At 41.0% G+C, this 23,880-nt stretch overlaps 1 protein-coding gene across 3 annotated transcripts in view; it reads left to right on the top strand.

The window, feature by feature from the left end:
- The window catches only part of BRF1 (BRF1 general transcription factor IIIB subunit), a 216,706-nt gene extending 193,745 nt beyond the window's left edge, over positions 1 to 22,961 (top strand). For all 3 annotated transcript variants that reach the window (XM_072115866.1, XM_072115867.1, XM_072115868.1), the window contains exons 16-18: positions 13,836 to 13,887; positions 16,576 to 16,717; positions 20,331 to 22,961. In XM_072115866.1, the coding sequence (XP_071971967.1) occupies positions 13,836 to 13,887; positions 16,576 to 16,717; positions 20,331 to 20,368 (232 nt within the window). In that variant the 3' untranslated portion in view covers positions 20,369 to 22,961. The remainder of the gene's footprint in view (positions 1 to 13,835; positions 13,888 to 16,575; positions 16,718 to 20,330) is intronic.
- The last annotated feature ends 919 nt before the right edge of the window (positions 22,962 to 23,880 follow it).

Below are 23,880 nucleotides of genomic sequence, written 5' to 3' on the forward strand. Positions count from 1 at the left end.
CCCGGAATACACATTACCTGGATATCGCATCATCACGGAAATATGGAGGGTGCAGAGACGGTGTAATGAGCAGATGTCTGCCCGGCCCACACAAGACTCAACTACTCCTAAAACCATTAATGAATCCGTTATTATTAGTAACGCTGCAGGATAAAAAGATTCTATGAGCATGTTGTTTCACTATTGATAGTGATAAAGAAGCTGGCTTTATTGCTGCATGTCACATCCACCATCCTAGTATCGCTTTTTGTGGGTTCACTGGGTGAGCACCTATGTGGACCAGTAAGTGGAGTCCTAATAGCACATGTAGCAATTCTCCTGATACCTCTGAGAAGCTCCAGACATAAAGGTGCCGGCCAGAAGTGTGAGACAATCTCCTGTGGAGACTTGGGCACCTGTTTAGCCAGGCATGTTTCTAAAAAGAAATGGTTAGCAGAAGGGACCTCTACATACAGTGGTGTTTATCACATATGGCTTCTCTTTGCAGTGGTGCCAAGAAACCAGGTCATGTGGATGCCAGGCTATAATATTTTTGTGGATATGGCCAGTAGTATACAGCCTGCCCTCAGTAGTATACAGTTTGCCCCCAGTGGTATACAGCCTGCCCCCAGTGGTATACAACTTGCCCCCAGTAGTACACAGCTTGCCCCCAGCATTAAAAAATAAATAAACTTATATACTCACCCTCCGGTGGCCCCGATGTGCAGCGCTGCTCCCCCGATGTCTGCGCCGCTTGTCTTCAGGCTTCCGCGCCCGTCTTCTTTCTTCTGCTGGGTGCCGCCATTGCTCTCTCCCAACCAGCGCCTAGTATGACATCGGGGGAGCAGCGCTGCACATCGGGGCCACCGGAGGGTGAGTATATAAGTTTATTATTTTTTAAGTATTTTTTGACGATATTGACTCGAGTATAAGCCGAGGGGACGTTTTTCAGCACATTTTTTGTGCTGAAAAACTCGGCTTATACACAAGTATATACGGTATGTTACTGAGTCTAACAAGAGCTCCTCAGTGCTGCAGATGCACAGGTTGTTACAATGAGCAGAAAATGTCTCGCCCAGCCCCCTGCTCTCTCCCTCCTCCCTCAGCCTGTGTTATCTGGCAGCATCAGGAACTTTAGGGGGATCGGAAACCCCACACCAGAGACCAGCGAAGTTGCCAGTTTTGTTCTGCGTCCTCTTGATCAGCCCTATAAAGCGGCGAGCTTTATAAAAGATCAGCTCTTCTGTGTGAAAATTGCATTTCTGGCCGCGTGTGACAACATTTCCAGTAGTAAATAATGGCGGAGCTGTCATGTAATGCTATTATTGAGTGGTATATTATAGGGAGAGGAATAGACAAGAAATGGTGTATGGCTGATATTTATGTGGATAAACTCTGCTGCGTTACCTGGTGGTGATGACACGGCCTCCATGACAGATTGGATGTGACAGTTTTATTTCTGCTTCTGTCTTTTCATTTCGGCCTCCTAACAACCATCTGGCAGAAGGAAGGCCACACTTGTAACATAGCCTACATACACGCAGGATATTACAAGCTTTGTGTCTGCTTCCCGCCACCGGCCAGATGAGCCAGAAAATTGCAAAGTTCATCTCATCAGATGGCTTGTCAATCTGTGAAATCATGGCAAATAGCATGCGGGACACTGTTAAGTTTCAGAAAGGACCCAAAAATACATAACGTACAAGTATAAGGGATGTCTGTTTTTATACCTCTTTATTACTTGTGTTATTATTCCTCCTAGACAGTATATAAGGGGTCTGTTGGCAAAAGAAATTCTCATAGGTTGGGGATAAGTCTCTATTTCCTACCAAATCCTTTTAAAGCTGTGTGACCGGCTTTTACAATAATAAACTACTTGCTCCCTCATGTAGGATATGAAATTTCCTTTCTAGTATTCCCTTTGTAAAATCTCACCCATTTACCTATTAAAAAAAAAATGTCAATGATAATAAGCAGGGATGAGTCACTTTTAGAAGCTGAAAGGGGGGTGTCACTTCAGAAGCCTCTATCTTCAGTTCTGTAGAACTTTAAAGGACACCTGTCATCAGGTCTGTGTCACTTGTCCTGTCACCTCTACCTGTTGCAGCAGCTCACAAGGATCCATCCCAGCCTTTATCTAGTTATTTCATACATTATTCATTGTAAAATCATCTATTCTTTATCATAATAATAATAATAATAATAATTCTTTATTTATATAGCGCACACAGATTACGCAGCGCTGCACAAGCATGTCAAATTGGTCCCTGTCCCCATGGGGCTCACAATCTAAACAACCTAACAGTATGTTTTTGAAGTGTGGGAGGAAACCGGAGTACCCGGAGGAAACCCACGCAAACACGGAGAGAACATACAAACTCTTTGCAGATGTTGACCTGGGTGGGATTTGAACCCAGGACCCCAGTGCTGCAAGGCAGATGTGCTACTCACTCAGCCACCGTGCCGCCCATTATCATGTAAATGAGGCTGGTCACACGGTCAGAGGCAGTGATGTCACCCCTGTTTCCCCTCCCCTCTCCTCCCCCTGCTCATGTCTGTGTGTAATGTATAGTAAAGCATTGCTAGCGTGTGCTGCATCTGCTGACATGCTGCATCCTCCTAATATACAGGTGAGAGACACAGACATCAGCTACACATGAATCTGACATGTTCTGCTGTAACATGGCTGCATGGAGCTGCTGTATCTCTCCTATACACACACACATGCACACACAGGCTGCAGGGGGCGTGGCCACCAGCACCAGGAAGCACATCATTATACAGCCTCACATCATTACACAGGCTGTCAGTCAAGCACTGGGGGTGTGGCTGTGCCTCCCACTCATGAATATGCTGGACAGCTTGAATATGCTAATGCTTCATTGGACATTTCACAGGTCATTTGCATACAGCTTTAGGACCTCATTGCTTAGGTTTACAGGTATGTAGAGGGACAATGAAGGGATAAAGGCAATGCTCTCTAATGGCAGTTTATGAAAATATATTTAGTTTAGGGGGTTATTTTGCATGACGGGTTCTCTTTAAACAATGCTTTTTAAGTCCTTTTGAAGATAACAATGTCATCTTTAAGTTGGCATCTGGCTTGTAGTTGTGGGAGCTACAGGACCGGAGATATAAGCCGTTAAATATTTGGAAATGCCAGCTGCAGATAAAGATCCAGTTGCCTAATGTTTCTTTAACTGGCGGTTTCTCTGGTTCTGTAGCTCATAGAGCCACAAGCCTAATGAGAGTTGAATCTTTTAGCCAATGGCAAGATGAGATATTTATCTATAATATTACACCAAACACATGGATTTTGGAACTACAGGACTGTAGATATGGATGTCTAAAATAGTCAATACATGACTCTTCTCAATTGATTTGTATATGACTTTGGAGGTGATTTTTTTTATAAACAGGTGAGATTTGAAAGGGAATTCTAGAAAGGACGTTTCATTCCCTACCTGAGGGGGCTAGTTTTCTAATGGGGTAAAATCTGGTGACTGGTTTTCTTTTAAGGGGTTATTTTCATTGAATACCTTGATGGGCTTATTGGAAAGATGATGGAAAGGCCATAAGATAGCTGTCCATCTTCTCCATATTGAATATTATATATATTGCAGCTTTTAATTTAGGTGCTGAACATTGCTTCATCAGATTGTCAGTATTCCTTTATTCTAGGCCCAGGCTTATACTCAAGTAGACAAAATTTTTGGTACCACTCGTTTAATGAAAGGACAATGGTAAACAAAAGTAAAAATAAAAATGAAAAAAAAAATATGAAAATGAACAAATTAAAGGCAGACATTGCTTTTCAACCATGCTTCAACAGGATTAAAAAAAAAAGGTAAAGGTCAGGGCCGGCACCAGCACCCGGCTTACCCAGGCAAGGGCCGGGGCCCCAGAGCTCCCACAGGGCCCACCATGATCAGAAAAATCAATTAAAAATCATCCTTGCGCGTCGCCTATATAATTGAAAGGTAGATAGCGTCTTTCGATGTTCACAGATGGAAAAATAAAGCATATCTGGAAAAGAATACTGCCTCTACTGTGCAACATGGAGGAGGCTGTTATGTTCTGGTGCTGCTCTGCTGCATCTGGCACAGGGTGCCTTGAATCTGTGCGCAGGGTACAATGAAATCTCAAGACTATCAAGGAAATCTAGAAAGAAATGTGCAGCACAGTGTCAGAAAGCTTGGTTTCAGTCGCAGGTCATGGGTCTTGCAACAGGATAATGACCCAAAACACACAGCTAAAAACAACCAAAAATGGCTCAGAGGAAACATTGGACTATTCTGAAGAGGCTTCTATGAGCCTGGACCTAAATCCTACTGACCATCTTTAGAAGGAGCTGAAACCTGCCTAGAAAAGGCAACTGGAGCAGATTACTCATGGCCCAACATGTCCGCTGAGAGGTGCAGGAGTCTCATTGACGGTTACAGAAATAGTTTGATTGCAGCGATGGCCTCAAAAGGTTTTTGCAACAAAATATAAAGTCCAGGGAACCATCATTTATGTCCAGGGCTGTTTCATGAGTTTCTTGAGCCTAATACTCAGTGATCTCATTATGTGTTTGTTTTGGATGATGTGATCTGCCTGTTTACTCAACGTCAGACATTATATACTTATCCTATTAGTGTGACATTTGCAGGGTTTGTACATGCGTCAGGGATCCATGCACTATAGGCCTCCGCTTTCAGGAAAAATGTCCTCCTCTTTCCGTAAAGACAGGAGGAAGCTGCAAAATGCGACATATTTAGCTATAAATAATAGTCATGTCCTACGTAACCTAAACGGCAAATTCCCAGGATGTCTCAAGATATATCAATATCAGTAAGCATCTCATTGACTGCAGGAAACATTAGTCATTTGAATGTGTATCCATCCTCTGTGTGAACTGTATGATGGCCATGGCTGGGGATATTATTAGAGACATAAAGGGCTATACTTCTGATTAAAGAAGAACCCGAATCTTAAAGGGGATGTAAGGCTTGAACGCAGCAATGTCTATATCAATTTTAAAAAAAAATGCTAATTGGAAGAACAAAATTGCCCTGGTTTTTTTTAATTATATGAGTTTGGTGACTTGTTCACACCCAAGCGTAGGCGTTATTACCTTATGTCCCACTAGAGAAAAACAATATGTTGGGCAACGTTCCTGTTAATCGGTATTATACAAGCTTCCCTTGTGTCCTGACACGTTTACAGCCTTTCCCTTTGGCAACTCTTCCTGGTTACAATGCAGACTCTGTGCTCCGTGCATGTAACCCACGTACCAATATATCTCTGCTGAATTTTAATGTTGACTTTTCCTGTTTTTTTATTTATTGGAAGATGATCAGGAAGTCTTGCAGTCCTCTTTGTAGCCAGCCTTACCCATAGGTTTTGTTAAATGTACCACAAAGCAGTGCACAATACCACAAGGTTCTGGTTTCTTCCTAAAAATGGCATTTACAAAGATATCTTGCCTTATTTCATAACCACAGAATATGCAATAAATGGAATAATTTAAGGTTTGCCGGAATTTCGGTCTTTTACAGTAGATCCAATAGATCCCTTTTGACTTGTATAGAAAAATGCCATGCTCTTCAACCATTTCTGATATCAATTTCTCAGTATCCTACAGTAGTAAGTAACGTCAATAGGTAGGTCACTGGGACTCTGTGTGGCACAGACCTAAATCACCTTTTTTAGTGGGTCCTTGAGGACTGGAGTTTAGCTTATAACTGCATCTTTGCTTTATCCAAATGCTGGTTACATAAATACATGTTCATCGGAGCATTACTGCTTTTTATTATTGAAAAGTACAAAGTGATTGAAACTCACAAGTTATTTCTGTCCATGTCTGGTCTGGGTAACACACACCATAGGGCAGTGGTGGCGAACATATGGCATGGGTGCCAGAGGTGGAACCCGTTCTGCTGGCACTCAGGCCATCACCCCAGGACAGAGTTCACCAAACACTAAATCTTCCTGCAGTCCCAGGCAACTTAAGAGATGCTGCTCTCAGCGCTGTTTTAATGCAACAAATCATCAACTGTTTGGAACTGTGGGAAAAGTGAGAAGGTTTTGACAGAAGTGCATTATCTTTAGTGGTCTTCCTGCTGGACCCACCATTCTTCCTGTACAGAGAGACCCTGGAAAGAAGCTACTATGATAATCTGTATTTGCTTTCCTTTTTTCAACTGTATTGGTGGCCGCAGGGGGCCGATACGATTGAAAGATGTAGAAGAACAGGTAGCAATAAGTTACTTCCAAGTTAAATTCCATGTTGGCACTTCACAGTAAATAAGTGGATTTTTGTTGTCAGTTGGGCACTCCGTCTCGAAAAGGTTCGCCATCACTGCCATAGGGGAAGGGGAATATGTCACTGTTCTGTCTAGATTGCTGGCCATATTTTTTCAACTATTTTTGTGCAAGGTAGCAATGTGCACCTTTTCAGACATCCACAACTGCTTTGTGACTTTACAGGTGCTCCGTACAGCCATTTTTTTTCTTTCAAACAAGTTGCATGGCCATTGCTTGCACCTGAAAAGTTGTGCAGCAGTTGTGTTCATCTGAAAAAGTGCCAACCGCTGTCTTTCACATGAAAACTCACAGAAGCAACACAGAGGGTGTGATCACACGTTCAGTTTTTCAGTTTTTTTTTTTTTTGTCGTCCAATCCAAGAGTGGAGGGGAAAAAAAGAGGAGGGGTAGCACCTCTTGATCATATGTTCTTACCCATTATGACCCACTCCTGCTTTTGGCTTTGAAAACTGCATCTGAAAAACCAAACGTGTGACTTCACCCAGAATATTGATATATCCCTGTATAAGCTACAATGGTCTATAAGACCGTGAAAAACTGTGTTTAACAAATCGGTCACCTGTTCCATTAGAACGACATTGGGCGCTGATCCACTTAAAAAGTTTTGTATTCAGTTTAATCGTGTGAAAACTGTTCAAATATGGGGCAAAACTTGGTCATTTTGTGCATTCGTGAGTTGAAATTCAGGCTGAATTTCCCAGCCTTCCAAGTCAAGGAAGTCGGTGTTTCCCGAACCTCTCACTGCTGTGTGAATTGGTTCTTACCAGTCAGAATACATGATTATCAGGGAGATAAGCCTCTGCTTACAGAGTGATACAAGAGATCCTTATGTATAACTTTCTATTTTATTCATGTTAACAAAGACTTGTGTAGCTGTGGACGCAGCCTTCAGTATCTTCCTAGGGTGATTCTATTTTACAGCTGAGCTCATCTCTGGATAAGCTTTTAGCTCTACTTTGAAATGGAATTTTAATTGGCGATATTGAATGCCATTCTTGTCCCGATCTCTTGTACTTTCCCAGACATTTATAGCTGTAAAGGGCTGTGATTATGCCGAGCATATGGGCCTGCGGTGAGCTCATTTTGAATAGCTATGGGGCCCAGCATGATATTTTTTTTCCCAAACTCATTTTCCAGCTGGTAAAGTAGCTCACGTTGTATTATTTAATCACATACATGACTGACCGGCGGCAGAACAACAGACACTGACTGTCCTAGTCTGGGGAAACTTTCTTCTGATATAAAGGTAATGCTGGTGGTCAAATGGAAGCTGGAATCTGATTGGCTGCTTCATATTTGGGGGGGCTACACTTCCTTCCAGTAGAAGAGAGAAACAACTCTCCATACAACTTATGAAAGGTCATCAGTATCACGTTAGTGGGGGTCCTACATCCTCAGTATCACACCATATCACTGTATATGTACAGCGCTATCTAAATCTTGCAGTGGATCAAGTGTCCGGACAGAGAGGTCTGCGTCCGCCGTAGGAACTGCCATGACACTAGTTATGTTCAGCATCTGTTGAATACTGCATTGGGACCTATCCTAACAATTGCTACTTGCTGTATGACAGTTACTCCTTAAGGGGCTGCATTTTATAACAAAATGTATTCCAAAAATTAATCGCACCACCACCCTTACATGTTAGATAACAAATATTGAAATAGGACAAAAAGTGTTGATTTACGCCAGTTCAAGCCTGGTAATTAAGGGGTTAAACTTATGCCTTTGTGGATTATCCACTATTGAGCCACACACTGTAAATTTTACTAAAATAGGTTGAGCCCACATTTTCTTTGCAGCACATCAATAACCTCATGTAAAGGCCTTGCATAGCCATATTAGTCATTGCTGCATATAAACTTTATATAATGGGTGTTCTGGGCACAATAGGAACATACGGTATTACAGTATATCCTACATTACTTCCTACAGGACAGTCCTGTTATATCAAATGACTATTGGGCCATTTGTAAACTTGCAGGTAAATAGCAATCCATAACTATTCACTTTGCGTTATCCACTAGTGATCACATGTTCAATAATCACAGCATAAAATCCTCACGAAATGACTGTGAAATAGCTTCTCAATGAACTATTTCTGATACACATGTCTATTTATGAGAGATGCTTTACAGAGCATGAATCTTGTGCTGTCTGCAAAATAATAACTTCTCTCAAGTAAATACACAATGTTATGGATTGCACAGATAAGACATAGAATTTTTTTTAGCCTGTACAGTATTATTTTTATAGGGAGCTGTGATAACCGCTGGAGTTATTGCAGGCATCCTGAGTGTAGTACAGTTGTGTGACACATGTTCTTCTTTGAGCAGCTTTAGATCTAGATGTATCTGAAATAAAACTTGGAAACTACATACTGTAAATATTCGAATAGCAGCCGAGTTTTTAAGCACAAAAATGTATTTGAAAAACCCATAAACTCGGCTTATATTTGAGTAAAAAAAACCTCAGTACTCATCTTTGTGCCGCCTCCTGCAGATCCTCTACTCTCTTTCGGTAGGTCCATGTATGCTGGCTGCGCACACCCCATGACGCGGACTATATACTGGGGGCACGAGCTGGCTGGCTATATACTGGGGACAAGGGCTGGCTATAAATGGGGGGCAGGGGCTGGCTGGCTATAAATGGGGGGCAGGGGCTGGCTGGCTATAAATGGGGGGCAGGGGCTGGCTGGCTATAAATGGGGGGCAGGGGCTTGATGGCTATAAATGGGGGGCAGGGGCTTGATGGCTATATACGGGGGGCATGGGCTGACTGGCTATATACTCGGGGCAGGGCCTGGCTGGCTATATACTCGGGGGACGGGCTACAAGCTGTAAATAGGGGTTTGCTGGCTATATACTGGGGGCAGGGGCTGGCTGACTATATACTAGGGGCTGGCAGGATATACACTAGGGGCATGGGCTGGCTAGCTATTTACTGGGGGAGGGGCTGGCTGGCTATTTACTGGGGGGGGGGGGGAGGGCGCTGTTTACTAGGGGACATGGGCTGGAAGGGGGTTGAATAGCTATATACTGGGTGAAGGCTATGTCCAATACATTTCCCACCGTAGGCTTATAGTTTTTTTTCCAGTTTTTTTGTGGTAAAATTAGGTACCCCGGTTTACACTAGGGCAGTGATGGCTAACCTATGGCACTGGTGCCAGAGGTGGCACTCAGAGCCCTTTCTGTGGGCACTCAGGCCATCACCAGAGATGACTCCAGGTATCTTCCTGCAGTCTCAGACAACCCATGACTTGCTGTGCACAGAGCTATTTTAATGTATCAGCTGTACCTGGGACTATCTCCTGCTTTATTGGTGTCCTCAGGTGGCTGGTATTAATGAAAGCTGTGACAAAAAAGGGAGTATAAATCACAAATTAAATTTCTGTGTTGGCACTTTGCGATAAATAAGTGGGTCTTTGTTGTAGTTTGGGCACTCTGTCTCTAAAAGGTTTGCCATCACTGCACTAGGGTATATTCATTCAATGCTGCATGGAAAACAGTGGCTTCCACTGAAACGATCCTGTATTTCGGACTCTAGACACTGAACAAGCAGGGGGCACTGCAAAAGCTGTTCTTGTGGCTGGAAAGAAAGTACGGTAATATAAAATACAAAAAAGAGAAAGAGATACAAAACTTTGTTACATACATTCTTAGCACCCTCTGCCGCTGTACTGGATGCAGAACTTCATGGGGCCAAGTCATGAAGATCTGCATTAGAATTTCCACACTGAATACATGCAGATTTAAATCTGGATTTTTCATGTCTTAATTGAATTAATGAAAATCTGGATTGTTTTCGCTGTAGAAAATAGACATGAGAAACAAATCCATACTACGTGTCGAGAATTCATAAACTACAATTATACAGTATTGTACAGCATTTGGCAGCTGACATTCACCCTGCAATCTCAAGTGAATGTAGAGTGTTCTACTAAGGGGCACTGACGTATAACACCACATGTGGGCATAGAAGTAAGTGGATAGGAGCAGACACACTAGTAAACCAAGGCTGCTGGAGCTAATAGTAAGTTTTCTGTCTCCTGCCCAGTGCTTTATTTAAGCCAGTACATTCCATACAATCTATTGGATTGGATACAGCAACTACTGCCTGAATAAGTGAAAAAGAGGGACAAGACTACATTTTTGGTCTGTATTAGACATCATGGCAGATCTTCTTCACCAACCAGTTAAGGACAATGAAGAATAAGAGAGTCTGCGCCATATTGAAAAACTTTGCTTCTACTCAAGTATATACAGTAATGGTAAAAATAAAAATTGTATAAAATCCCCTATAGTCTTGTTACCTGCAAGTGTATAAGAATGTGCTGGGGAAACCTCTGTTCGGAGATGACGGTGTAATTGAGGTTATATCATTGTTAATAGTATATTTCTATTACAATGGACACATTGACAGAGAAAAAAATGTTGAGCGATTCCCAAAGCCTTTGAATCCATTGTTCAGGGGCCTTGTCACAACCTGCTTCATTCTCCATAATCACTTCCAAATTATAGCACTCATTGCCCTCTTTCAAAGTTTTCTTTTGTTAAGCAGATCGGTTAGTCTTTTCCTTCCTCCCTCTTTTCCATTTTTCTCCTCCTTCATTCTTTTAGAATAATCATATAAAAGAAAATTAGCATGGGCTGGAGAGTGAAAGGAGCTGCCTATCGCCCTGTTCAGTGGTGACGCACCGTCCTCCATCACTCTGAGGAATGACCTGGAACAGAACAGCGCGGCCGGCTCTGCATGGCTGATAGGTACAGCACATGTAGTCATGGCAGCCACAAAGATAACGTTCCATATGGCTGATCACTCGCTGGAAGGTCAGAACATGGGGAAAACCAGGTTGAGCTTTGTTCTTGTTAGGTGACGCCTTTAAGGGATGACAAACCTGTCAAGTGGCTGGAAAACCACAAATATATACTTATTAAGCAGTAACAGAGAAAGATGACAGCACTCACCGGTTCCAAAGGTAGGAAATACGTCCTTTATTGGGGGATGAGCATGCAGGGGGGTAAACAGACAGACACCAGCACTTTAACTTTGTAAAGGACGTTTTTCCTACTGTTGGAACCGGTGAGGGCCGTCATCTTTCTCTGTTACTGCATATGGATACTCTCTCGCACACACTGACAGAGCACCGCTGGAAGGTTCTACCGCGATCACACTTGCCCTTGTACCTCATCCCGACTTGCGTATTGAGCTGTCAGTGGTAGCATTGGGACTGTACCCGCCAGATATATTCTTCTATTGATATACTTATTAAGCAATAAATAATGCCTTTTGTTGGTAAAATCCTGAAGGAATATACATATTCATCAAGATAACAAGACTGTTATATCAAGATAACAGGAAACTCTTCCATGTAACTTACATCGCATCAGTAAATTATTATATACCATATATTCCTCTATAGTGTATCATAGGCTGTTGTTGTGTCTACTAGTTTGTAGTTCCAATGCCATTTCAATCCTTTCATTGTTCCTCTAATGTGCCAATATCTCTCGTCACTGGGCCTAATAAGATTTCTTAGTAGTAAAGCTGGGTGGTGGTGTACAGCTGAAGCCAGTAATCGGGCTGTATTGGGAATGTTCGCTATTGCTTCTGTATATAAAGATCCATTGTTCTTTTACAACATCTGCTTCTGCAATCCTCAAATTTAATCATTCCGGACAAATTTAATGTTAGATGTGTCACAGTTTATTTGCTGCTTGGGGCAGTTTGTTTAAATAGTATGCAGTTGGCTTTTAAATGCCCCCTAGTGGCGGATGTGGATGGACAATTTGTGTATGCTATATGTTTATGCACAGGATTTGAAGCTCTGTAAAAAAAATATATATATTATTTGTTGTTAAGAACAAACATATGCACCTGGAAAACCCATTTAAAATCAAACCAGTTACATCACTTGATGCTCTGTAAGCATGTTGTGTCACACATTTTATTTTGCTCATTTAACATGACTGGTGGCTTTAATTATTTCTGTGATCTACAGTACACCTCTTGTCATATCTTGTTACTGAAATTTGCACGAGGTGTCCATGCTCTTAGATTGTGACCTTTAATATGAAGCTGGCAAGTAACAACTATATAGACATATCTCCAGGATCATTGTATGCACCAGTCCTGTTCCTAGTTTAGCGTTTAATATGAGCTTGAGTGGAGGGTCTTAAATATCATAGAGCAGTGGTGGCGAAACCAATGGCACAGGCGGCATTCCAAGCTCTTTCTGTGATCACCTGGGCCCGAGGAATGTGTAGACAGGACCTAATTATCTTTGGAGGACCACCTGTTGGCCCCATGATTCTGTGTAGAGAGGGACACTGGAAAGAAGCTACAATGATGCAAATTTTCCCTCCTTTCTACTGTGTTGGTGTCCTCATGAGGCCAGTATGACTGAACAGGGAGCAATAAGATACTGCCTTAATTTTTGGTTGGCACCTCGCGATAAATGAAAGGGATTCGGGTTCGCAGTTTGGGCACTAGGTCGCTAAAAGGTTTGCCATCACTGTCATAGAGGGTGCCCACTGATCTTTCTGTGTACTCCTATATGGTACTCCTATATGGTACTTTTTTGGTTCAATTTACACATGTCAAATTTTACCTTATCCATACGTAACACAGTGGAAATCCTAAAAAAAAAAAAAGGGTCAACAGCCCTTAATATCTTTTATGCTAGCACCCAGATGATGAAGCTAAAACACATATGTATCTGCCACAGAATTTTGCGGGTCATCCTCTGATCTCTTACTTGGAAATCATGTTGGATTTGAATGTGGATAGCCCAAGGGTGCGCCAGATTCTGAAAAGTTCTGCGTTACTTATATACAATGACTGCTGCTACTCGTAAGGCTTGTGACATTTTCCATCCGATACAACCCATATAGACAACCCAACAGAAATCCAATGGAAGGCTTTTAAAGGAAACCTACCACTTGTAGTGGCAGGTTTCCGATGAAAATACCGGGCACCAGCTCAGGGTGAGCTGGTGCCGGAGCTTATTTTAGTTAGTGTTTTAAACCGCGGTATCGCGGTTTAAAACACTTTTTAAACGTTATAGCCGGCGCAGGCAGGTACGCGCTCGGCGCTTACCGTGCACGCGGCTCTCATTCACTTCCTATGTAGCCGCGTGCACGGTAAGCGCCGAGCGCGTACCTGCCTGCGCCGGCTATAACGTTTAAAAAGTGTTTTAAACCGCGATACCGCGGTTTAAAACACTAACTAAAATAAGCTCCGGCACCAGCTCACCCTGAGCTGGTGCCCGGTATTTTCATCGGAAACCTGCCACTACAAGTGGTAGGTTTCCTTTAAGCACGGTTTGTGTCCATTACTCATAAATTATTCTGCTCCTATAATGGAACATAAGAACTAGTGCCTTGTTTTATCTGTTATTGTCGTTTTGATCTTTTTCTGCATTGTGGACATTGTTTGTTGCCTTCCCATAATCACTGCTGTATACAGACCTTGTCAGGCCCCGCTCCTCCCTTCATCTTCTATTAATGGCGAGGAGCGCCGCTCATCACTTTCTATTTTGTCTTTCAGATTAAGGCCTTTGGTTTCTACGCAACCACCTAAGAAGGCAGCGCTGGATCAGGTAACTGTCAGACCGCACGTTATTACAATAAAGGTCAGCGTCTGAAGTCTTGTTCAGAGTCCTACTAGAAGACGGGTTATCTGGGTGTAGATTGCTTTTATACAAAGCCATTGAGAACCTGTACTGTGGGGTAACGGCAATATCTGTCAGCAGATGACTACACATACAGACTCAGCAGAGCCTGAGATAGTCTTCCCCCATGGAGAAGGCTTTCACGTACAGACACACATATGCCAGTCTCGGGTCAATCATAAGGAGTACCCGCTGTTTGATTAGTCTGCCAGCGCAGAACAGACCCACAATGCCGCCTTCCAGTGACAGATGCTTGCAGCGAGAGTGACATTTAATGCATAGAAGTGAAGTCATCCCATGTAAAATATTAAATACCCTTTGGCTGTCTGTTATTAAAATGAATTGTTTTATAAAATTTTACAGATTGTTCCTAGGCCTCATACATACAGAGTGATATTGAACATGGGGCTCTGTACTGATAGGTTGTAAGTGAATATGAAAAGTTGGGAATTTGTGAAATAAAGGTTTTTTTTGGTAGAATATTGCATTCTAGTGGAACAGAATACGTTTGTAGCAGTTATTAAAAAAAATTGAGTCCTGTATGGGTTGGCCTTGCTCCCTACATAGCAGTAAGCCAAAAACTCTCAGTAGGGAGAGGGGAATAAGCTTCAACTTGTCCAGTCCTGTTTACCCTCATATTTACATGCCCATATATGAGAGGAGGGTCAGGACTCTCCCATATATATAAGATGATTGTCCAGCCCTGCAAATATCATCCATATCAACTGACAATTATATATTATAATGCAAGATCAGCAGTGGTCTAGTCATTAGACACCCCTAAATGATCGGAGGCTTATTCCAGATGATGAATCTGGCTGTTTTTACGTCAAAGTATGCATCAAAATGTTGGCAATTTTTTAGCACAAAGTGTGGCATTTTCAGACACACACCTTTACTGTGAAGCCATTTCCCCTTACCAGGTGTACACAGTGTCCATAACAGTAAATGTAGCCTCTATGTCATTACCAATGTCTGAGATTATCTGGGACGCAGATGCCCCTGTACCTCTAAGTGACTGGTCTAGAGGAATATTTGTCTATATTTATTCCTTTATTCATTTTTTTTTATCCTGTATATTAAGACCTCTCTTTTTGCCCGCATTTTGAAGAGACTTTCTAGGACACTGCTTATTTGCAGCAATAAGTAAGATGGAAGCAGCACTCCTGGAAGAGTTGATATTTATTCACCCAAAGTGCAGGTGGGACGTTTCCGCTCCTCAACGGAGCGATTTTTGGGGGCTGAAGCGTCCCACCTGCACTTTGGGTGAATAAATATCAACTCTTCCAGGAGTGCTGCTTCCATCTTACTTATTGGATCTACCATACTTACCTGACAGTCAGATTTTGAAGCTTGCTCCCTACACAGAGGGTATTAAACCTTGGCACTACAGTGCTGCTCCATCTTTAGTTTTTTAATCATTTGCTTATTTGCATAAAGTGACTGGATTCTCAGTACTGTGAATTTATCCAGTCTTCTAGTCCAGAGTCCTGCCAGGCTATTTTTTTTTTGCAAATCTTCAGTCTTCTTTTTGAAAAACCTTTATGACCGTTTTCATTTTTACTTCCATCATCCCATTTTTTAAAGGGAATTGGTCACCAGCTTTTACCCCAGAAAAAGAGTCGGGCTGAGAGGCTACAGCATGAGTGTCACTTTAGACAATGATATATTGCTTTCTATAGTACTTATAATAGATCAAAGAACCACATGCCCAATGTGGTTTAAAAGATGAGATTCTGCTCTTTAATATGATACCAGAACCTTTAGACATTTATCTTTCTTTACAGCAGGTAAAACTAAAGTGACCCTTGTCCTCCAGTCTCTGAGCTTGACTAATCTCTGGCAAAATGTGACTCTGTTCTGCTTATTTTCAAATCACTGGAAAATATATTTTATATTTAAATGAGTGAAATTTCACATAAAAGATAAAAAAAAGATCATTCTAGAAAGCACATTTCATATCCTACCTGAGGACGCTGGTAGCTTAGTGGGGTAAAAGCTTGTGACAAGATATCTCTAAAAAGTGGAAGATAAATGACACATGGTTTGCTTGGGAAGAAATACCAATTTTATGAAGTCATTCTAGTAGGACATCTCTGGACTTGGTTTAGACTTAGATGTGTCAGAATTATCACGCTTCATGTGATATATAATACATTTTGTGCGAATTCTGCTGACTCCAATTTTTGTGACTTTAAGTAGATGACCAAATACAGTAAATCAAAGTACTAAGCACAATACTGTGTGCGTTTGGGTTTGTACAGCAATTGATATTGCGCCAAGATCTAGAAAACCTCCCATAAATCCTGATTATTTACTGCCCATAACCTTGTATTGTATCTAATGCTGGAGATTATCCTCATCACTCCACCAGCCATCACTAGCAGTAATGGTTCCGATCCACAGACTGTTGGGAATGGTACATCAGGGGCCTTATAATGGAGTCTGCGCATTGTTACTGTGATCACTACATTATTTTATGTATGTACATTGGGGTATCGGCCAGGAGCAGATATTCTGGTGGTGCTAGAATGCCTTCCTGAATGTCTAACTCGGGGGTAAGAGGTCACATTAATGGTACAACATATGTCTTTCTTGTTGTCCTTCATATCATAGGAATCCAGTACCCCTGTGGAAAGCCAGTCTGTAGTGGTGGAGAGCGGACCTGTCACATATAACCACGAGGAAGATGTGGAGGAAGAAGAGGAGGAAGATGATGAGCATTGCGTCAGTGCACTTCAGCTGTTGGGAGGCAATGGTGGGTACAGATGCATGCTACCATATAGCCAGGATCTGTTGTCTCACACCTCAGTCATATTTACTATATGAAGTAAACTACAGTAAATTACAGTGGGCAGCCCTTGTGTACAGGAGACAGATAAAGATTTTTGTGAGGAAATTCCAAATAGAAAAAGGTGATTGGTTACCAACTCCACTGCTAATCACCTGTTATATGCAGCGACAACCCTGGTTAAAGGGCATGGAGTTCACACAAACATAAAAATTAGTTGTACGAGCAATACAGGGTATAGAGCACACTTCCAGGTGAGTACAGATGTACCGAGAATAGCTTGTAGTTCAGGCTTTTTTATTAATAGTTAAAAATTCTGGACAATATGTTTCGATGCCAGTCCTGCGTCTTCATCAGAAATTGCTATAAAACAAAGGTGGAATCATAAAAAAAATACATAAAAAATATTTGCAATTACTTCAAATAGTTCGTAGGTAATCTATTGTTAACGGTACATACCTAAAAAGAGTTATAATATTAAACTATAAAATTTATATGAATGAATAATAATTTATAGATAAATGATATAAACCGTTCTAAACATATAAATGGACAAAATAGAAGAATTGGTGAGGTCACAATTAATTGGCATGTGTCACTATAGATGATGCAGGAATAATAAATAATTTAATTTTACAATCAATGTGAGAATATAAGTATCGATCAAAAATCAAAATAAAATGAATTAGTATATGTCACTATAGTTGATGCTTGAATATATTACTAAAGATGTTTGAATACATAAATCAATGCTTATATGCAAAATACAGGCATTCCCCGGGTTACATACAAGATAGGGTCTGTAGGTTTGTTCTTAAGTTGAGTTTGTATGTAAGTCGGAACTGTATATTTTATCATTGTAGCTCCAGCCAGAACTTTTTTGGTCTCTGTGACAATTGGATTTTAAAAATGTTGGGTTGTCATAAGAATCAATATTAACACTAAGGCTTCATTACAGACACATTTGATAACTGTTACAGATGATCATTGTAGCCTGGGACTAAAGTACAATAAATTACCAATATCCAGAGGTCCGTTTGTAACTATGGGTCGTATGTAAGTCGAGTGTTCTTAAGTAGGGGACCGCCTGTACATCATAAAATAATGATGTAATAAATAGAATCTGATAAAAACACAAACTACAAAGTTGCTAATGAATTACAAAATGTTTTTAAGGAAAAAATTTGCAGCACCAAATCAGGTCTGGCTCCAGGTTTCAGTAGGCACCAGGGCGACAGAGCCTCAGTGGGTGACTTTGCACTGAACACACAAGGCAGCATTAAAAATTCAGAAAGTAAAAGTCTCCTGTTCCCTAAAATATTTGCTAGTTTATTATACCAAACAGTCCTATCATGGTTATTTTATGTGTAGTTCTCACAGGTTATATTATATGCAGCCTCCTCATAGTTTATATTATATACAAACCCCTTACAGGTTATTTATATACAGACCCCTTACAGGTTATATTATATATAGCCTCCACGTAGATTATATTATATACAGCCTCATCATGGGTTATACAGTGAAATCCCCTACTTAAGAACACCCGACTTACAGACGACTCCTAGTTACAAACAGACCTCTGGATGTTGGTAATTTACTGTACTTTAGGCCTAGGCTGCAATGATCAGCTATAACAATTATCACGGGGGTCTGTAATTAAGGTTTATTGTTATTCCTTGTTCATATGACAACCCAAAGTTTTAAAAATCCAGTTGTCACAGAGACCAAAGCAATATATGGCTGGGGTTACAATGATAAAGTATGCAGTTCCGACTTGCATACAAATTCAACTTAAGAACAAACCTACAGAACCGATCTTGTACGTAACCCAGGGACTGCCTGTATTATACAGACTCTCACAGGTTACATTATCTACATCTCCTTCACCCACATGGATTCATTATACAGGTGGTCCCCTACTTAAGGACACCCAACTTACAGACGATCCATAGTTACAGACGGACCCCTCTGCCCACTGTGACCTCTGGTGAAGTCCCTGGATGCTTTACTATAGTCCCAGACTTTAATAATCAGCTGTGAGGTGTCTGTAATGAAGCTTTATTGATAATCCTCGGTCCCATTACAGCAAAAAATGTTTAAACTCCAATTGTCACTGGGGCAAAAAAAAATAAAAATTGTCTAGAACTACAATTAGAAAATATACAGTTTCGACTTACATACAAATTCAACTTAAGAACAAACCTATCTTGTACGTAACCTGGCGACTGCCTGTATACAGCCCCCCTCCAGGCTGCCAGGGACGAAGATTCATCCGGTAATGCAGGGTGCCGGCGCGGGCCCTGACCATAATATATGGGGACCTAAGGTGGTGGTTTGATTATAATAGTCAGAAGATTAAGTTACGGTAAAATGAACCTATTCTCATGAATGAGTGGATAAAATGTGACAATAGTAAGTGGGGCTACATGGCCCGAGGTAGCAGGCTGCTTAACTGCAGGACCAGTGAGGCTGAGCTGCCGTACTAAATGCTACTAAGCGCAAGGCTAGAGGGAAGGAGAGGGGAAGAGAAACAGGGGGACGAATACTTAGGTTAGTAGTGATCACATTTTAATTACAAAGAATGGGAGAGCGGAACGGAGATTAGGGGAAAGACTGGGAGGACAAGAATATCTCTTCTTTGACAGCCGGCGCTATCCTGTAGTAGCTTGCGGCCTCGCCTGCTCGGCATTTATACGTGTTATGACTCCTGAGCTCTGTACTACAACGTTTTGTGAATGAACTTGAGTGAATAGGTCATTATTAGATAGTAAATAGTTGAGAAAGAGCTAAAGGATGGTTTACAGGAAAAACCTCAGCTTATGAAATCGCATTGTATAGTGTATTCATATGTATGTTTTCTTAAGCCATCGTCAAAACCAGCCCTGCATAAAGCCAAAAGATGTACACGTGTAGCAATACGTTGAATCTTCTTGGCAGTAACACTTCTTGTGAACAGCCACGTCCTTTGTCCACAGCAGTAACGTGCTCTTTCTCAAGGAAACCTAAAGCTCGGGAAGAGATCTCTGGTGTTACATATATTGAGGAGCCTTTTATTTTCTATGTATGGCCTAAGGTTTCTCCAAAATACAAGTTTTATTATGGTACATAAAAAACTATCCTACTACAGAAATATACTTACATATAGGAATCCTCGAGAATTTACAATATGCTAAAAAAAGCTACTTTCTTATGCTGGGTGTATTTAAATTTACATTTTTTACTTCAACTTTCACAGTAGATATGTCCAGTTCTGTGGCATCTACAAACACCTGATGCCATAATAAAGGGGAGATTCTCCTCTTTAATATGATGCCAGAACTGTGTTTCTAGGTTCCCAATTTCAGAAGCTGAACCTGTTTTGAAGTGGGCCACTCTCATGAGTTGTGTATGTTCTATTAGGCGTATAACCAGTCATGAAGGGGTTAAACAAGCACTACCGTGATTTTGTCTGTATGTTGTGTTTATCACATGCCAAGAAATAATGTGAACATAAATCCCATGATTAACCAGGCAGCACTGTGATCACTACACGATACAGCAGCACATTAAGTGTAACGTCTTGTCTCCTTTTTTTCAGATTACGGCTGTGAGCTGGATGACGATGATGGTTATTGATGAAGGTGGCGGCCTGGATAACAGCGGGGCTCATCCTCCGCTGATCTTGTAATATATGGACTTGTATCTATTCTGCTGTTCTGTGATCAGCACACTTACTAAGAATAAGAGTTTTGTAATTGATCTTACAAAATTCCATTCATTTTGGTCAATTCTCATTGGCCCTGGACCCATAAGTATTGGGTTACTAGTACTTGAAACTTCTGTTGTTGTAGCTTTCCTTTTTTTTTATTGCTATTACTATTATGCGGTAATTATGTTTTGATAAAGCTGTACTTAGTATTAAACCAGTGAGAGCATGTATTTAAACAATAAGATGGGTTGTGTTCAATGAAGTCTGCTGGAAATGTCTCCTTAGACTGATTCACTGCAACATTCCTATTTGTTAGTTCATGTTATGCCTTAAAGGGGATGTACCAAGAGATTGTTATTCCCTATCCACTGAGACCCCCACGAGAATAGGGGGTCATGATTTTACAAATTTAGGTCAAGCTTGCATTCTGCCACTCCATTTAATACTTTGATAGTGTCAGAGATTGCTGAGCACAACCCTTGGTTATCTCTGGGACTCATATTTTCTGTCTAAAAGGCCTATTGCCCACAAGCAGAACTCAGTGTGTCAGTACTGATTTATGAGTGTTCGGGCCAGGCGTTCTAGCAAGCACATAATACAAATTTGATGCAAGCAATAGATCTAAGAGTGCAAGAGATAGCCAAAACCTGCGCTTGACAATTTCTAACACTCCTCTAGACTGTGAATGGAGCAGTAGAACATATACTCGACTTCTAGTGTAAGCTAATTATCATTCAGGATTCCCCACCAATCATATTACTATTTCCTTTCCTGTGGATAGGGGATAACAATATAAGGCTCCATACACACAACCATATAGCGGTCTGTTATTTGGCCACAGCACGACCCTCATTAAGGTCTATGAGTACTAAGTGTCTCACCATACCGTGACCACGCCACTCCCCTCTCCCTTCTCCACCCAACGTTGTGCTTCGTCCTGGGTGAGCAGAGATGGTCTAGTGCATGAAGCCTAACTTTGTACATCCCCTTTAATGCTTATAGTATGCTATATACCATTGGATGCACTGTCTCATGGAAAATACTCAGCTGTGTATGAACAGTTATTTTCCAGGCTAAATACTTACCCAAAACAGAGTCTCTTTGGTTCTTGCACATGACACTGACCTACTGTAAGAGGCAATTTTTATTTGTTCACACTTGTCAGATTCCTCCATTGATATTCCTGTTAATTTAAAACAATTGTGATACCCATCTAGTGATCCATGTGAAATAAAGGATCAGCCCAAAAAAGTTCCAGTCTTGTATCCTCCTAATGACTGCATGTGTCTAAGAGTCTCCCCAACCCTAAAGTAATCTGATTATTGATGGATCTATCTAAAATGCTTTCATGTCTGTTGCCAGGTTAATACCACCACAGTAACAACATCCTGTAGTCATCAAAAAGTTAAAGGGATTGGCCACTTTACCTCATGTTTTTTTATATTATGTGTGGGGGGCCAGACATTCCTGTCCATAAAATAGCTGCAAATGCATGTTATCTCTAACAGGCGATTGCACATGGACCACGGCCATTTTATGGTCAGGAATGTCTGGCTGATGAGGTAAAAGACTAGGAGGCCTCACTTCACATATTAAGAAAGCGGAGCAGAACTATTAATAGATGTATATTGGTAAATTACCTAATACCCTGCCCTCCACACTTATACACACATTACAAAAAACATGATGTAAAGTGGCCAACCCCTTTAAGTACCTATCTCTGTATTTCACTGGAAGCCCTATCTGCCATACAATAGACTGCCTTGGTATGCTATACAGACATATTAAGGTCTGTGCTGTTCATCAAACTGAGAATGTACTCCCAGGAAGAGGACTTTGCAGATCACATATTGTAATTGATTTTGGACACTGTGTAATATGTCATTTTCAGGGAAACTTCCTGAAATCTGTTGATAAATATTTTTACATTTAAGGGAATTTGTCAGCAGTTATGACTGTACAAAGCTGCAGACAGTGTTATATATTGTCCCTGGAGATTTGTGTAACAATACTTTGTGTGTGTTGTCTATATTCCAGGATGGTAGCTGGACTTACAGCACTAATGAGCACTGGTGTGTGAGATTTCTTGACTATACTGCTGCACAACCTTTCCACTATTCTTTACCAATATGAATAGTACAACAAGTTACAAGGGCAAAGGGTTGTGCTCACTAAAGAGAGCACACACACCAGAGCACTCTGAATCCATCTACATCCGAGCACTCTGATATAAAGCAAGCATAAAGGAATGGTTACACAGATCTCTAGGGACAATATCTAACACAGATTACATTTTACAATGCTCAGCAAAGCAAACATGCAAATGTTCTTAATGGGAAGAAAGCAGCTGAAACACCGATCAAGACTTGAAATGTGATTTGCCCAATTTTGTCCCCCTACATTATATGATTGGTCTCAATAAAATGATGGGGATGAGTAAGGCCAGACATAGATCAAGGATACAAAGGCAGAGATGAATTTTTGCAGTAAGCACTTAAATAAAGACTAAATATACTTGGAGTATGACTTTCACTGATCATTGTGTACAGATTCAGATTCCTGCATCCAAGTGAATGGGTCTGAGCTGCAGTACCTCACACAACCTGTGGGCAGCTATGGCGCTGTATATTTAGTAGAAATCATCAAGTTTTATAAGGTTCTTCCACTTCAGGCGACTAATAAAATCTCATTTCTAGGCGGCTATAAGTCAATCATTGATAACAATCATCAATCCTCAAGCCACATGTAGAAACAAACAAGAAAGTGGCGCTCTAGGCATCACTGACCATCTGTGGAGACCTTAACAGCTCCAGATCTGATAACAAATGTTTGCATTTTCTTTCAGTATATTTCTTAAATCACGAGCGAAGAACCTTATAAAAAACCTTACTTGATAGAGATGAAATCTTAAGGCAGGAGCGAGGTCACAACAATCCCACTCATTGTCCTCAATCTATCTTGTTCCTGTACCTGGGGGGATTGTAATAGTCTTATACAGAACAAGCTAAAACAGGTGAGAAAAGCAGAAAAATGTCACATATGACTCTGTGCTTAACCCCGTAACAGATGTATATGTATATAATGTAACAAGACAATGCAAAGTGGACCAGGAACTGATCGTTTCCATAAGTAATTCCTATATAGATACAAGGTATATCCTGTATATACTTAGTGTATCAGCTTCTGCCTCAAGACTCAACTATTTTATTGATTTTGTATACATTTTCTTATGAGGTTTCCTCATCTGCCATAAAGAATATCACCGGTCCGACACTGTCAGTATCACGTAGATCTGTGGGCAATAGATCAGGTACTATACTGCATAAATGCATTAGTTAATGTACATATATTGTACATTATTGTGTGTAAGCTTCATAGTAAATTAAATTTCAATATACTTTTTAGTAACGTATAAATATTTGGTGTTATCTGTATTGAT

Source organism: Engystomops pustulosus, chromosome 7, assembly GCF_040894005.1.
Source record: "Engystomops pustulosus chromosome 7, aEngPut4.maternal, whole genome shotgun sequence".
NCBI lineage: Eukaryota > Metazoa > Chordata > Amphibia > Anura > Leptodactylidae > Engystomops > Engystomops pustulosus.